Source organism: Corvus cornix, chromosome 11, assembly GCF_000738735.6.
Source record: "Corvus cornix cornix isolate S_Up_H32 chromosome 11, ASM73873v5, whole genome shotgun sequence".
In the NCBI taxonomy this organism is placed as follows: Eukaryota; Metazoa; Chordata; class Aves; order Passeriformes; family Corvidae; genus Corvus; species Corvus cornix.
The window spans coordinates 6,821,191-6,833,319 of NC_046341.1; the positions used below are offsets into that span (position 1 = coordinate 6,821,191).

Sequence of the window (12,129 nt, forward strand, 5' to 3'; positions counted from 1 at the left end):
ATCTGCACTTGCATTTGAGAATTTTTAGACTTGGCCACAACTGCATGTAGGTGCTTAGTGTCCATTGCTCTAGACATAGCTATCACCAAGAGACTAAAATGGGATGTTCTTTAAACAGCCTTGTTGGAATGAGGTACCAGTCACCAGCTGTCGGTGCATGGGTTCTCCCAGAGTTTTCTTAGGAGCAGCTGCCTGCACCTCTCTGTCCTGGGATTTACAGCTTGAACTGCTGAGGACTGTGAGATTGGGGGTGGTGAGAGGTGCTGGGGGAGCTGTGGGAGCCGGCTGAGGCGATGTGCCTCATGAGAATCTGTGCAGAGGGAGCATTGTCACAAGAGCAGTGAGGCATTCTGGAGTGATTACAATGGCTGCATGGAAACATCAGTAGTAAAAAGGACAATAAAGGGAAAATGCTGGGATTAACTTGTAGAGGGCTAGGGAACAGTGCAGAGAACAACTGCAGCCTGCTTCCCTTCTCCATGGGGCACCTTCATCTCCATTCTCACAAGTAACTCAGTAAATCCAGAAAAGGTTCAGAAAAGCAGGAAATAGCTAAATAAATTAGGAGTCATCAGCCTGGAAAAGGGATAATTATAGGGGATTTTGCAGAGGTCTGCATACTGACCTGTGTTCTGGAGACACCAAATCCATAGTTTGCCATCTTCTCCAGTGCAAGAACTACAGGATATCCAGTACGAGTAGTAGGAGGCATGTTTTCACTGCTGGCTGTTACACTGTCAATCTCCTTGTTGCAGGACACAGTGAATGGTATGAGTGCATATGTACTTAATGGAGGATTGAGCAATTTAATGGAAACAGAATCCTTTCAGGAATACTGAGTGAACAGAATCTCCATCTGGCTCTGTCTGTGCTTACAGATGGTTGGAAAGTGGTAACACTGTTCAGTCAGGGTGGGATATGTGCACATCCTGTACTGCTGTCTCACTTCTTGAAGAGCATCCTTGTCTGGGCTGACCCGCTATCCCACAGGGACAGCCTTTTTAAGAGTGTGTGGGTATCACCTCGTGTCTGCCTTCCAGGTCACAACGGTGACTTCTGCAAGTCCTTGAGTACAAGTGGCACAGAGGTTAAACTGTCTGGAGAATTTGCAGATGCAGGTGTGGGGAGGGCTTTCAGGAAGTTCTGATTCAGGCCTTATTAAAGCACTGCTGGATTTTTTAGAGGAAGATGTTGAGTACCTGGAGGCTCAAAGGGTGTTGGGGGAGTCACAGAGGAGGTTGTAATATGCTGGACCCATTCCTAGGTGGCGATAGCAAATTGTTAATGATGCAGGAAAAACCCAAGTTTTCAGAAAGTGTTCTGAGAAAAGTTGGAGTCTGTTTTCAAAACACATGTGATGAGTTACTCCCCACTCTGCTGGTAATCCAGGATAATGCCAAATGCTTTCAATAGGGATACAGTATTTAAATCAACAGGCCCAGATAACTTTGACCTAGAAATACTAGAAGTGCTGATTGTTGTTTTTAATTCGGATTATTAGGAAATTTCAGAAGATTGGCTGAAGCTGGCCAATGCTGGAATAACCTGTATGCCACCACCCTCATGTTTATTTTGGGCAGAATTTTAGAAATAGGGATCTGGTTTTTATTAATAAATAACTTAAGGTTAGGCATATAATTCATGCCACTCAGCTTATGTTTACAGTGAGTACAGTAAATTCACTCAACTCTGGCTTGTTTTTTTAAGATGACCATGGTGATCTGATAAGGCTGGCAGTCTAGATTTAAAGCCCCTAGTGTGGTGCCAGGTCCAAGTTCAGCACTACACAGCATTTGTGTTGAGAAAGTGAACTCTACGTATCATTAGCAGAGTGCTGGGTGAGCAAATTTCCTTAAGTGGTAATGTTAGGGGTTTTCAGTGGAGAATAAGATTCAAAACAAGCTTTTTCCAGGCATTGTTGCTGTATGTACCATGTTTGTCATTGTCTTCAAAGGCCTTTATTCAGTCACTTTTCTCTGGAGTTCACCACCACCGTTGGTGTTACAGCAAGAACTGACACTGTGAAGCTCAAGTCATAAAGGGACAGGAGGAGGGTTTTTTCAGTAGGATCAGCTGTGATCTGTAGGTAATGAAACCTTTATTTCTTACATTGCTGAACCAATAAAGTCTGCATTGGTACAAGTATTTAGTGGGCTCATCCTCACTGTTGGACACACTGTTGTATTTCTTACAGGAGTCTTACCCACTACATGATGTGTAAGCACCTCACTGCTTAGATGTAACTGATGACAAGTTCTTGGTAGATGCTTTGTAATGCCAAGAATGTTTTGTATGCAGAAGACCCAGAAGTTTGTATTTGGATTGTGTTACGAGTAGGTTAGGAGATAAATTGATTTAAGTTATCATCTGAATTACAACTTAGCAAGAGCTTCACTAGAGCAGTTCTGAATTGACACTCATGTAACAGGTCTGGTTTTGGGGAGACTAAAGTAATAGATCAGTGATGGTAACAGAGAAAGTAAAAGGGATAGTGGAAAGGAGCCACGATTTTAAAAATTCAAAAATATTTCAGTGATATTTTTACTGGATGGAGTCTTAGCAGTGGAAGTTTGACAACAGACTCTAGAGCCCCTATCGCTTCCTCCTTTGTTTTGGCAAGTCGATTTGGCATCGTTTTTGTGCTTGCTGAGGGTGCTGCCCGTGCTGTTGTCCCTGTCTTTCATGAAGATACAAAACAGGACTGGTGCTACTGTCAACAGCTTGTTTGGAGCTGATCCGAGGGACGACGGAGCTGACTCTTGGAACATCTCAGTCTGTTCCTGTTGGATGTGTGGGACTAAATAGAGGAAATTACTCATTATTTCTAAACTAGAATTTGCTGGGAGTCCTTCATGCCTTTCACTCCCAAACTTTGCTCTGAGGTCCAAAATCTTGGACTGTGGCATGTTTCAGTCTTGCTTCATTCCCTGACTTTCCCACTGGCATTCATTTGGTGTGCTGCAATAAACAGGGGGCCTTAGACATGCACTGGCTGTTCTGTGCTTTTCTGAGAAACCCTGAGCATGTGAGTGCTGATGCCACAGTGTTGTAGCACTATTTTACAAGATAAATTTCTAGTGCCCTCATGTTGTTGGTTTTGGAGGAAAATCCTGGCTCGCAGAAGTGCTCCAGCCCACCTTCCCAGGGCTCTGCTCTGTAGTTCTCAGTGTGCTCAGTCTTTTTGTGCCTCATTGCAGGATGTGCACTTCCTGCACAGTCTTTGTGTTTGTTACATAGTCCCTTTGCCAGAGCCATCACTCCACATTTAACAGATTCTGCACTACCCTTGGGTTGTTTAAGGTCAGTATATGGCCAAAGCACCTTCTTTGCTTCCCTAAGGATCCAGTCATATCCATTTAAAACACAGGTGTCTCTTTGTAATGTTGTATCTGACTTTTTGGTAGAAGTCTGTCTCTCTGTGAGATGTGGCTTTGATTCTGCAATTCATAGGAATGCTCCAAATGAAATTACTGGCAGATAAAACAGAAAAGAACAAGTGGGCAGGGTGCAATCCCTGAGCCCAGCTGTAACCCTTAGCACAATGTTAACTGGCAGAAGAAATAAAAAATATTAATATTAGAATTGACCGCTTTGCAAACTGCCCATTGGCATTTAAGGATTGTGTTTTAAGCTGTCTGGAGAATGGGAAATTTTGTATCCTAAGGGAGGCATAGAAATCCTTATCAACTGTTAGAAGGGAAATGTAGATTTGAGAATGCAAAAATTGTCTCTGTCCATTTGGTATACCTGTGACAGCCCTTACAGACAAAGCTGCAACTGTCTGAGAATTATTTTGTTAAATGCTTTTGCTGGAAGATTGTGTTTTTGAGAAACACAAGTGTTTTACAAAAAGAGTTTGTTTCACCTCAGGTAAGATAAAAGAGAAACAGGGGTTTAATGTGTTGTTTTTTTTTTTTTTAATCTATCAGAGTGACTTCTGACAAGTTGTTCTTTGTATTATTTCTCATAAGGGATAAATGATGTTGAAATGCCAATGATGTGTTCTGATTAAAAACCATTAATTTCTTTCCAGTTACCAGTATGTGAAAATTAATACTGGGATGAATCAGGAGTGGAAATCAAATTTTAAAACTACTACAGAAAATGGTGTCCTGAGAGCTGTAGTAGTTCCATGTGGTTCTGCTGAGCTGGCTTCACTGCTGTCCTGTTCTTTTGCCTTGTCTTTTGCAGGATGGGATAAACATTCTTATGGGTACCATGGTGACGATGGGCACTCCTTCTGTTCCTCGGGGACAGGGCAGCCCTACGGCCCCACATTCACCACTGGAGATGTGATCGGCTGCTGTGTCAACCTTATCAACAATACCTGCTTCTACACAAAAAATGGCCACAGTTTAGGTAAGTGAAGGAAGGTGTCTCAGGAGAGGGATGCTCCAGCCCTGCTCTCGCTGCTCCTTAATACTTTGCTTGTATTGTAACTCTTGTCCCACACCTGTGAGTAAGGTTTAAGAAATGGCAGAGGAAAAGAGCTCTCAGCAGGAGTCAGCAGTTGTAAATTGGCTCCAAGACAGAAATACTTCCAGCAGGTAAAATGGTTTCTATGCTGCTCAGTTTGTTTATATATGTTAGAATTTCATACACAGCTTCTGCTTTCCTCTGCTACTGCACAGTGGGTGGGAGGTTGGATAAGATGTCTAATGGCTGGACAACAGGGAAAGAAAGAAGTGGGAAATTTAATTAGTGTGTTGTGCAACTGCCTACAAAGCCATGGTACTGGTGTCTTCATTTTTGAAGGGACTGGTCCATCTGAAAGCCTCAACACGTTGGTCCGAGCATTCCCAAAGCCAGGCATTAATTCAGCACAAGAGGTCTTATTTAAGCACTGAGACCTAATTTGGTTCATTCCACACTTGTTTCAGTAATTGTCCTAAAGTTACAGACTTAAAAATTTTGCCCAAAATAATGCCTCAGATGTTTTCCAGGCATCTGTCATATCTTATTTGTCTAAAATAGAAACTTCTGGCCATTTTCCCCTAAAATACCTTTTCCTTGGATGACATGTTCTCCACCCCAGATAAATTCTTGTCTTTTTTTTTTTTTTTTTTTTTTTTTTTTTTTTTTTTTGTCATATAAGATGTGCAGTAAGTTTTTATAAGTTCATCTCACATTTCGTGCTGGGATTCATTTGAATTGGCAGGGAGGGACAAGCACTCCTTTCCTTTGCTTCTCCTTGCTTTGTCAATTCTACTTTGTTGAGTTCGAGATTAAATTGGTAGAAAAATACCCCGCTCAAAACACTTAACAGAGCAAAATTGTTTTGAGTTACTGGCTGGGCTGAAGGAAGGAGTGGGATTGGAGTGCAATGTGTGCCTGGAGAGTGCAGAATTTTTGGTGAGCTCTCAGGAAAAGTACTGGGCTCCCCAATATTAGAGAGAGATTGACTTACTGGAGAGAGTCCAGCAAAGGGCTGCCAAGGTGATGAAGGAGTTGGAGCATCTGTCCTAGGAGGAAAGGCTGGCAGAGCTGGGGCTGTTCTGTCTGCCCATGACAGTCCAGTGACTGGTAAGACAAGTAGAGGCTTGGAAGCATCAGCTGATGGAGGAGGAGGAGCTTTTGCTTAGGAATGAGACAAGATAAAACAACAGCGACTGAGGTATGAAATAGTTAAAAAAAATTCACAAAATCTCTCCTTTTAGTTGCTGTCCTTGATTTTTAGCATGTATTTACACAGAAACCCTGTAGTGGTTTGTGCTGTGCTCCTCTTGATGTTTTCTGTTGTTGAAGTGAGTGGTTTTCCAGCTTCACTGGTTTTCACCCTGATGGTGCTGTTACTTTTCATCACAACAGAAGTGTGAGAGTCAGGAGGAGGCTAGGTCTTCTATTTAATGAATACAAATTTGTTCATTTGAAATTCAATTTCTTTTTAATGACCAGAATCTGCACAGTATAAGCTGTTCAGTTGAAAAGTTGTTGCTTTCTCCTTGTCTGTTTTGTATCCAGGACTGTGTTATGCCTGGGTGTCTGGGCAGGTGAAGCCAAGTAAAGAGCCCAGTTCAGTAACTTCTGTTACCTTTCATCATTACCACCCTCTGATTCTTTGCCTCATGTCCTTGCTCAGAGATTTGTTTTGTTTGGGACATTCAGAGTTTTTTACAGCAGTGACATTACCTAGTCTTCCTTTCTTAAATTTAAGTGTTCCTTTTCTTTCAAAGATGGGGCTTTTTCGGATGGAAGACTTGTGTTTTTCTAATCTGACACTGAATGACCACTTGAGGAACAGCCTATCCCAGCAGTGAACAATGCCAGTGGGAAGAAAGAGGAAAGGAAGGGAATTCAGCTACCATACTTAGAGAACAGCATTAGATATAAGCATTGCTGTCCCCTGCGTGTCCTCTTGAGCTCTTCAGATGTGCAGTACAAGACATGAGCTGTCTGAGAAAAGGACAGGTAGAAGCCTCTCCTGAGCATTCACAGCTGGCTCCTGTGTGTACCAGCTTTTCTTTGAGCTGTAGTGGCATAATGGTTGTACTGAGAGAGGAGAGGTGGTGTGGTTAGAGGAGACAGGGAAGGAAGGGCAGAAGGGAGCAGCAGACCTCAGGCCTTGCCGGGTGACCCCACAATAGCTGCAGGAACATTTTACTGCCTTTTTACAAAAGCAGAATGAAAACCTCACCTGAGGAGGCTCTTGGTAAGGGCCAGCAGTGTCTGTTTGTATCACTGATAAAGAAACACAGCGTCCAGGAGAAGTGCTTCCTGTGGAATGCTGAGGAGAGGAGCCCCTTGACCAGGGGTTACACAGCTCCTCGTGGGCACGGAGCAGAGAGATGTCAGGAGGGGGTGAGATAGGTGTCAGCAGAGGAACCAAGGCCAAGTGGAGGCAGGAGCAGTGATTTATTGGGAAGTCAGAATGCTTTCTTCCCTGATGGAAGCAACTCCTTGAAGGTCTTGAACTTCCATGATATTTAGTGCTAACTTGAGAATCTCATTTCTGTGTTGTGTGAACCCAGGGTTTACCAGGAAGTGGATGAATGTGTTTTTTCTTGGTGTTCCCTGACATAAAGCTGTGGAAGCCATGTATGTCTCCTCCTAGGAGATGAGGTAATTGTGTAATCCTACTGCAGATGCCAAGAATATTCATGAGGCTAATCAGCCCCTTTGTGAGGCCATTTAGCTTGAGAGCAGGGTTTCAGGGTTTGAATTTGTCTTTCTTTTAATGGAATTACTGTAGCTTTGTCTTTCCAATTCACCCTTCACCATTTAAGTCCTCTCCTTTTCATCAATTAATTAGACACCCCCCTTTTGTTTTCCTTGCAATTTCTTCTGTTGCTTAACTATTATCTTCCATTGTCTCCATACTTTTTCATTTAATCAGATCCATCAGGAGCACTGTATAAGAACTGTTTTCTTGGCCATCACAAATTCTGGATGTTCTGGTTGGAGCTAAGTCTTGAACTTTGTTTGGAGACGTCACATGAAAACTGTTTGACATCGTATGTAGTCTTAATTCTCTGTTCTGGAAAATGTCTTGAATGTCTTCTGGCTGCTGATGAAACACTTTTGACAAGTTCTGAGCAGAGTCCTGGCAGTAAAAAACATAATGAGATGTGGCTAGAAGTGTGATGAGAGTGAATTTGGAGAGAAAGAGGGAGAAATGTTGGGGCGCCAGCCATTAAGCAGAAAGTCTTGGACCAGGACATGAGGAGGAAGTGTGACTGCTACAGGTCTCTGGGTTTAAGTGGATGAGTTTGCTCAGGGACTAATGTAGGAGTGTCTCAGACTTTGACAGCACACCAAGGTAAATGGAGCAATAGGGCTATAAAAAGAGCATTGAACCCTCTGAAGCCTTGGCATAGAAAACTTACCGTAGTTTGAGTTCTAGTGCAGGCTCTTGAAAGACCAAGTTAACCTAAAAAGTAAAATATCCATTCTGCAGTGAGTTTAGAGACTAGGAGGAACATTGGGGGTAATGCAGAAATCTCTTGTCATAGAGAGACACAGATGTCAGTCCCAGGTTTAATAGGTTTGACCCCAAAGCTTCAAATGAAGTTTGCAGAGAGCAAGAACATTGGGATGTTCAAAACAAGACTTCAGATGAATCAAATTTAAAATCATAGAATCCTGGAATGATTTGGGTTGGAGAGGACCTTAAAGATCATGTTGTTCCAACCCCTCTGCTGTGGGCAGGGACACCTTCCACTAGATCAGGTTGCACAGGGCTCCATCCACCCTGGTCTTGAACACTTCCAGGGATGGAGCAGCCACAGCTTCACTGGACAACCTGTGCCGGGGCCTCACCACCCTCATTCACTACCAAAATTAATAGAAAATACCAGACTTGGCTACAGCCTTGTTCTCTGTATGAGCAGTTTTACCCAAGTGGCCTGATTGGAGGATATCTGTTTCCAAGGGCATGTAGAACTGTGTGGGTTTGACAGTGCTTCTCCTCAGCAGCACATTGGAGAAGTATTCAAGTATTTTCCTGGGCTGCCATTTCCTAGTCTGCTCTTTAGGATGCCCACCCTGCTGAATGTGTTGTGTTTATTGCAATCCACCAGCACTGCTTAAGGATTCTCTGGATCACAGTTACCTAAACAGATGCTGGAGTACCCTGCTGTGCAGGCAGTGGAGTGCTGTGGCTGATCACCCAAATTCATGTTGTCTTGTGCAAATTGAATTCTGAAAGTGGCCAGTCATGAGGCAGACAGGATGATTGTTGCTGGGTGGAGAGCGGAGATGGGCTGGAAGGTCCATGAACATGTTGTGTGCATGGGGTTGTGTGTAAGTGCACTTCAGTCATGGGAAGTGGAAGTCCTTTGATTGGTTGGCAGGTGAAGATGTCAATCACACTGTGCCCTAGCACTGAACCTTCATTTAATGTCTTTGTATCACTGCCTTGATGATCACATTAACATCATGGACTTAGGGGGGAGGCTCTTGACACGCTCGCTCTTGCTTCCTGACCTATGTGTCCAGTCCTTAAGTCTTTAAGAAGGTTGTGGTTTTAAGTTGGATCCAGGCTTTGGAGGGGCTGCAGAGAAAGAAAACAGTTTCACATTCAAGCTGTGATTATTTTGCTTTCTGCTGTTGGCTCTCCTGGATGCAGGTGTGTAGCAGGGCAGATGCAGAAACTCTTAAGCAGACGTGTCTGTGCAACAGATCAAGTGCTGTCTGCATAAAGCATTTTATTAGTCTGAGTTACATAACAGAAGGTGGAAAACATACATTTGTCTCATTGTAAAGTCAGTGTAATAAGTTTATTTATAGACTCACAGAATAATTTTCTCAGGGAGGGATCTCTGGAGGTCAAGCATCCAACGCCCTGCTGAAAGCAGGCCCAACTAGATCATGTTACTCAGAAATGCATCAAGTCTTTACTGTCTCCAAGAATGGAGATCACCTGGGGGCTTTTCTGGTCCTGATTCAGTGTTTGGCCACAATTCATACTGAATTTTTCTAATTAGAATTTTCCATGTTGCAGCTTGTCTCTGTTGTCTCCTGTCTCCTGCCACCGTGCATCTCTGAGAAAAGCCTTTTTTCTACCCTCCTATATGACAGTTGTAGGCAGCAATAAGTGTCTGCCCTAATGTTTTTAAGACTGAACAGAGTCTTTTCCCTTAGCCTGTCTTTGTCTTGCTGGCCTCTGGTGGACTCACTCCAGTCTCACTGTGTCCTGTGTTGGGGAGCCCAAAAGTGAACATCATAACCAAAGTGTAGGCTAACAAGTGTTGGAAAAGAAGGGAGAAATCCCATCCTTTAGCCTACACTCTCACTAATACAACTCAGGATGTGGTTGATCTCCTTTGCCACAAGGACCTACCACTGGCTCCTGCTCTGCTTGTTGCCCAGCAGGACCCTGAATCTTTTCTGCAGATCTGCTTTCTCTCCAGTCAGTCTCATCCTGTCCTGTTTTCTGGGAGTATCACAACCTGGTGGCAGGGCTCTTCAGTTGCTTTTGTTGAGCTTTGGGAGGCTTGTGCTGCATCATTTCTCCAGCTGAAGCACTGTGCCCTCCAGCCTATTGTCCACTCTCCTGTTCGGTGACACCTGTGAGGCTGCTGGGAGCACACTTTGTCCCATTGTCCAGATCATTAATGGAAGATATGAAACTGTTTTGGCCCTGCCATTGATCCCTGAGGGACAACTCTTGGACTTTGAGCTGCTGATCACAACTCTTCCATCCTGACAGTTCAGCCAATTTTCCACCCACCTTGTAGTACATTCAAAAACCATGTGCTTGTCCAGGTGCTGGAAGCAGCTTCCAGCCACACAGCTACACAAGCCTGGCCACCTTTGGCTCTGCGAGGTGCTGGGGGCAGAGGAAGACTCCAGAAGGTTCAAGGAGATTGGCCTCATTCTGGCATAAGGGTAGGAACAAGTTTTCATCCACCTTTTCATCCAGCTGAGCAAAATAGTTGCAAAGTGAAAGAAAGGTGTGAGTGAGGAATAATATCTGGGCAAAGTGACAAGGTGAGAGAAATGCTTACTGAATGTTTTCCTCAACCACGTGTTCAGCATCACCTGCGTGCACAGTCTTTGGCTGGGTTGTAGAGAGGGTGCTCAATAAACAAGGTCCAAACTGCCAGGATGTTCATTAAACCATATTGGTTATCTGCCAGGATGGTAATTTAACTTTATTGGCTGTTTCTTTAGTAAAATATTCAGGATTTCTTTCTGAGCATTTGATTTGGATCTGTGCTGTTTGGAATAGAAATTATTTGTTTCCTATGTTGAGTCCTAAAACTAGTTTAAATTACCATTTCAGACTGATCTGGTAACGTTACATTACAGCTCTGGGTTAAAATAGTCCTAAAATTAAAAACAGAGGGTGGTGTTCTCCTGCTTCTGCAGTGCCTTCCAGTGCCAGGCAGAAGGGAAGGAGGAGAGGTGGGACGTGTGTGAGAACTGGGTGTACTGGTGTGGGTACCAGCCGTCCTCTGGCTGGGGACAGAAAGCATACTTGGGAGCACACATGGGAAAAGACTGCAGCTTTCAGACTGACTCCTGGAATGTTAGCTGGAAGTATGGATTTAGCTCAGCCTGATGAGGTGATGGCAGCAGTGTCCCCTGTGCTATTGGTGAGGGTGACCCAAAGCCTGTGGGTAGAGCTGCTGTCTCTGGCTGATCTGTCTCACTGTGCTGCTGCCTGGCTGCACCCGTGGCCAGAGAGGGAGGAGAGGCACTGTCCTTGGGAGCAGTTACTGGCATCTAAATCAGATGCAGAGCTGTGCCTGGGGTAGCCTGGCTGTGGTGAGTGTTGTCTCTAGCCAGAACTCTGTTAGCCATCCCAGGCAATGGCTGCCTTGGCTTAAAAGCCTCTTTTCTGGTATGCCAAGTGTAAATAAAAAGCAAAACTGTACGCTTTTTTCCCATCTCTTCTATTTGGAACTGTAGCAGCTGAGTTGAGGATGAGGCTGTTCTTTGCACAGCATTTCTCAGGTGTTCCTGGCTGCAGCTTGGTCCTGTTGCAGGGCTGTTCCCCAGCTGTAATGCCAAGTGTTGAATGTTCATTCCTGTCTCTGGCTGATAAGAAGAACCAGTTACAGCCTAAACCAAAACAATTTTATACTAAAACTCTGTTTCTAACACCAAAGTGAGTCTTGAAAACTAACTGCTTCCTAGTAACAGGGGGAGAAGCAAAGGAAAGAGGAGCTGCTTTTAGAAAACCAGATTTTTGTGAGAGATGTTGAAAACATTTAGGCTTTTTCCTGAACCTTTCTCCAGATGCAAACCTTGCAGAGGAGGGGAATGGGGAGGGAAGTTACTTCTAAATACTTAAGGTGGTGAAATGCAGGGTCAGAGCTGGGATTTATTGGAATGCAGTAATGTTTTGTAGCATGTTAAGGATGTAGTCAAGCAGGGAAAAAATCCTTTGTCTTTTTAATTCTAATATTTTTCCCCCCACAGGTATAGCCTTTACAGACCTCCCTGTAAGTACACCTATTTTCAGTATTTTAACTAAGGATGCAAACAGAAGGGAGGGGGAAGAGTGTGGGGGTGTGATTTTTTTCTGTTTGATGGCCTGTTAAAAAAACATATGATAACACACATTACTGAATGATGTGGATGCTCCTTTTTCTGAAACGTCATAATCCTGTGACTGGGTTTGTGGGCTACTCACATACCTCTTCTCATCTCTCACCACCTCTAAGAATATGTTGCTCCTTCTCC

At 43.8% G+C, this 12,129-nt stretch overlaps 1 protein-coding gene across 4 annotated transcripts in view; it reads left to right on the forward strand.

Annotated features, from left to right (window-relative positions):
• Window positions 1-12,129, forward strand: part of RANBP10 (RAN binding protein 10) — a 69,651-nt gene that overhangs the window by 32,210 nt on the left and 25,312 nt on the right. For 2 of the 4 annotated variants that reach the window (XM_039558164.1, XM_020583690.2), the window contains 2 exons: window positions 4,192-4,359; window positions 11,866-11,888. In XM_039558164.1, coding sequence (XP_039414098.1) covers window positions 4,192-4,359; window positions 11,866-11,888 — 191 coding nt within the window. Of the gene's footprint in view, window positions 1-4,191; window positions 4,360-7,333; window positions 7,452-11,865; window positions 11,889-12,129 lie in introns of those variants that run through there. The other 2 variants (XM_020583691.2, XM_020583692.2) reach the window with 2 other exon arrangements.